The sequence below is a fragment of the Zingiber officinale genome, chromosome 7A, assembly GCF_018446385.1.
Source record: "Zingiber officinale cultivar Zhangliang chromosome 7A, Zo_v1.1, whole genome shotgun sequence".
In the NCBI taxonomy this organism is placed as follows: Eukaryota; Viridiplantae; Streptophyta; class Magnoliopsida; order Zingiberales; family Zingiberaceae; genus Zingiber; species Zingiber officinale.
In genome coordinates, this window is record NC_055998.1 from 13,838,550 (window position 1) to 13,841,745 (window position 3,196).

At 45.4% G+C, this 3,196-nt stretch overlaps 1 protein-coding gene across 1 annotated transcript; it reads left to right on the forward strand.

The window, feature by feature from the left end:
* Nucleotides 1–1,310: 1,310 nt before the first annotated feature.
* LOC122000998 (transcription repressor OFP2-like) lies at nucleotides 1,311–2,748 on the forward strand. Its single transcript, XM_042555533.1, has one exon. The coding sequence runs from the start codon at nucleotides 1,462–1,464 to the stop codon at nucleotides 2,557–2,559; it is 1,098 nt and encodes a 365-aa protein (XP_042411467.1). The 5' UTR covers nucleotides 1,311–1,461; the 3' UTR covers nucleotides 2,560–2,748.
* The last annotated feature ends 448 nt before the right edge of the window (nucleotides 2,749–3,196 follow it).

Sequence of the window (3,196 nt, forward strand, 5' to 3'; positions counted from 1 at the left end):
TAGTCTGATGCACAATACATGCTAGTTTCAGCTTATTGCTTTTTTGTGATTTTGGTTTGCAGGCTGTTAAACGAACATATGTGCATCCACTTCGTGTTCAATGTCTAATCCCACGCACCGTCACCTTTCCTTTATAATGTAAATAAGATTCTCACGAAGACATATTTATGGCACTCTTTCTTTTCCTTTTGTTGAATCGTACTCACTTTTGTATTCAAGTGTTTCCTTTATTCCTTCTCATGTGTTTGATCTGGATTCGTTTTCATTTAACCTTTTTCTTTAGGGCTGTAGTTGAGATCGTTGAGAAGAAAGAACTAGGTAATTCAGGTTCCAATTTCGTGGATCAAAACATGAGATCATATCAACCAAGTGAGGTGACAAAACAGCTGCTGTTGCGCCATCTTTTAGGTGGACGACCAAATCAGAAACAGCGGTCTGACAATGAATCTCAGCTTCGTAGCTTCGCCAAATCTGCGCACAATCCAACGATGAGACACCTCACAAAACGACGCTGCCCGAGAGCTGAGCCTCCTAGAGTTGCCTTCTACGGTGAATTGCCCGTGCCCTTCTCCTTTCAATGATTCAACTCATCGAACAAATTGCTGCAGCCTCCGACCTAGTCGCGTTGAAATATCCTGCGTGGCTCTGTAGTTTCGTGATCTCTGTAACATTTCGCATAAAAGAAATAGACTGCGTGGGAAAAAATGTCAAGAGGTTGCACCGAAATGAAGGAACATGAAGCAGACAGCTGAGCTCAGAGCCACATGCGATGATGGGTATTCGAAATGAATTAAAGATTGACTGAGGATCTCTGAAGGAAACAAAAAAACATTGGATCTTCTTGGTGAACAATTGATTTAATTTGTTAGATCATAAAGAATTGCTTAAGATTCCATTATAATGATCTGTAAAAAATCAAGCTTGTGTTCGAAGCTGAGAGCTGGACGAGTGTAGGGAATCTCCCTGGCCTTGAGCTAGAGCGACATTTGTTCATTATACTACTCGAAAGCGCTTTTAAAACAACAACATTTGGTGTATGTTCCCAACGTCTCCAGTGTATAAATTGCTCTGCAGAAGGAAGAACTGCGCGAGTTCTTGAGTCAGGTATTTTGATATTTTAATAACAAACGTGAAAGCTTTTGTCTCATCTGCAATGAGGACCACACTGTATCAACCTTGTGTTGAGTATTTTTTTTAGCTCTACTGCTGCATGGGCCCTCTCTTCAATTGGGCAAAGACCACTAGACCAGCCTCGAGTCACTTTCTTTATTCCTCCCCACTTCCATCCTCCACTCCTCCCTATTTATCTCCCACCTCAGCTCCAAATCAAAAACCAATTCATGTATTGTTAAGCTTTGAGTTCATCAACTTCACTAGATTCTGTCTGTGCGTGCGAGCACAAAAGCTATAGCATCTTCTTCTTTTACTTCTTAGTTTTGAGTAGAATTTGGCTTCTCTCTAATGGGAAACCATAGGTTTCGTCTGTCGGACATTATGCCGAACACTTGGTTCTACAAGCTCAAAGACATGAGCCAAAGATCGAGGAAAAGCAACGGGGGTCAGCCGTCGAGGGCGGGGGCGGTCTCACCGAAGCCCGTCGCGCCACCGGCCACCAAACTGCTTCCAAATAGAGCCTCTTGCTACTATTCCAGCAGAACAGAGGTAGAGGGGTTCTCGTTCTTCCCCACCCACTCCAAGGCCATGGACACTCACTTTCCCGGCGAGCCTCATCGGAACTCCAAGAAGCGGAGCAGGAACAAGCCCCTCCGAGCACCGCCCATCAAGCCGAGGTTGGTGGTCTCCTCTGTTCCCGCCGGCTACCGCGGCAGAGCACTAAATACGGAAGAATTGCTGACTCCGACGCCGTCTCCGTCCGAGATGCCGACGGTTCGACGTGACCTCTACGTGAACGGGGAGGAACTTGAGCTCGATTTCGGGTCCGACGACGTGGAATCGTGGTTGCATTCGGCAAGCTGCAGATTTACGCCCTCTACCACGGACGTGGACTCGAGCAAGAACTCAAAGCTGGATGAGTTTGAGCTCGAGCTCGAGTCCATCTCCGAGCTCAAGCTCCCGCCGATTTTGACGAAGCCAGTGCCGAAAGAAGCCGAATATGAGGACAAAAGCTTGCACCACAACTCCTGGATCGATCAGAATGCAATCTTGGTTAGCAAGAGCAAAATCACGAACCAAAGCCAGAGGCAGAGGCAGAGCCAACCGAAGGTCTCTCCCGCCAGCCTCCGCCGCCTCCGAATTCGAGCCAACTCGCCGCGGCTCGCGAGCAAGATGCTAAGCAACAGGAGGCCGGCGATAACGATGCAGCAGAAAAGGGGCTCGCCGTTTCCGTCGAGCTTTGCGGTGGTGAAGTCATCATCAGACCCGCAGAGGGACTTCCGGGACTCGATGATGGAGATGATCGTGGAGAACAACATCCGGGCGTCCAAGGACTTGGAGGAGCTTCTCGCTTGCTACCTCTCGCTCAATGCCAACGAGTACCATGATATCATCGTCGAGGTGTTCCAGCAAATTTGGTTCTATCGCACTAACTTCAAACTGTAAAATTAATCTACAGTTAGTTCTTCTAAAAAGACGGGCGGGGGTATATATCATATCTCTATGATTCCGCCATGTCAATTTCCTCGAATTAATAGTTCTATATATAATTATAGTGTTTGGATCAATATAGAATTATAGATTAGCATTCACTCCTTCAATCAATGAAGAATTCACTGCGCATTCACAATCTTCCAGACCTCTACGTACAGTGCAAAACTTAAACCGATGTCACAGATTCTACTTGTGTAAGTCCGTACCGACCGAATTTATATTTTCCTTCTCTCAGTTTATAAATTGCTGCAAACAAACAGAAGTAGAAAGTGCAGAAAACAGTAATTAAGTTGCCGCAAGCTTTAGAACCTTCAGATTAAAATATATGAATCTCCAGAAAGAGGGCAGTGAAACAAAGCGTTGACATATATCTACCTGCTTTGGGACTTGGTTCTGCCCTGCGCACTGTGAATATAATAAATAAGCATTTGTTGTTTGCTTCGCGTGTTCATCTGCAGTTCCTTCAACAATGATTTCTCTGTATCATTGTTCATCTCTCGTTCCTTGAACAATTAATTAAGCAGCTTCCAAGTGCACCGAAGAACCTTTAACGCCTGTTTGCCCATGTTTTAATTACTTTGAGTAGATT

Bases quoted from the DNA above. Each gene is read 5' to 3' on its own strand.
- LOC122000998 (XM_042555533.1), top strand. From the start codon at position 1,462: ATGGGAAACCATAGGTTTCGTCTGTCGGACATTATGCCGAACACTTGG.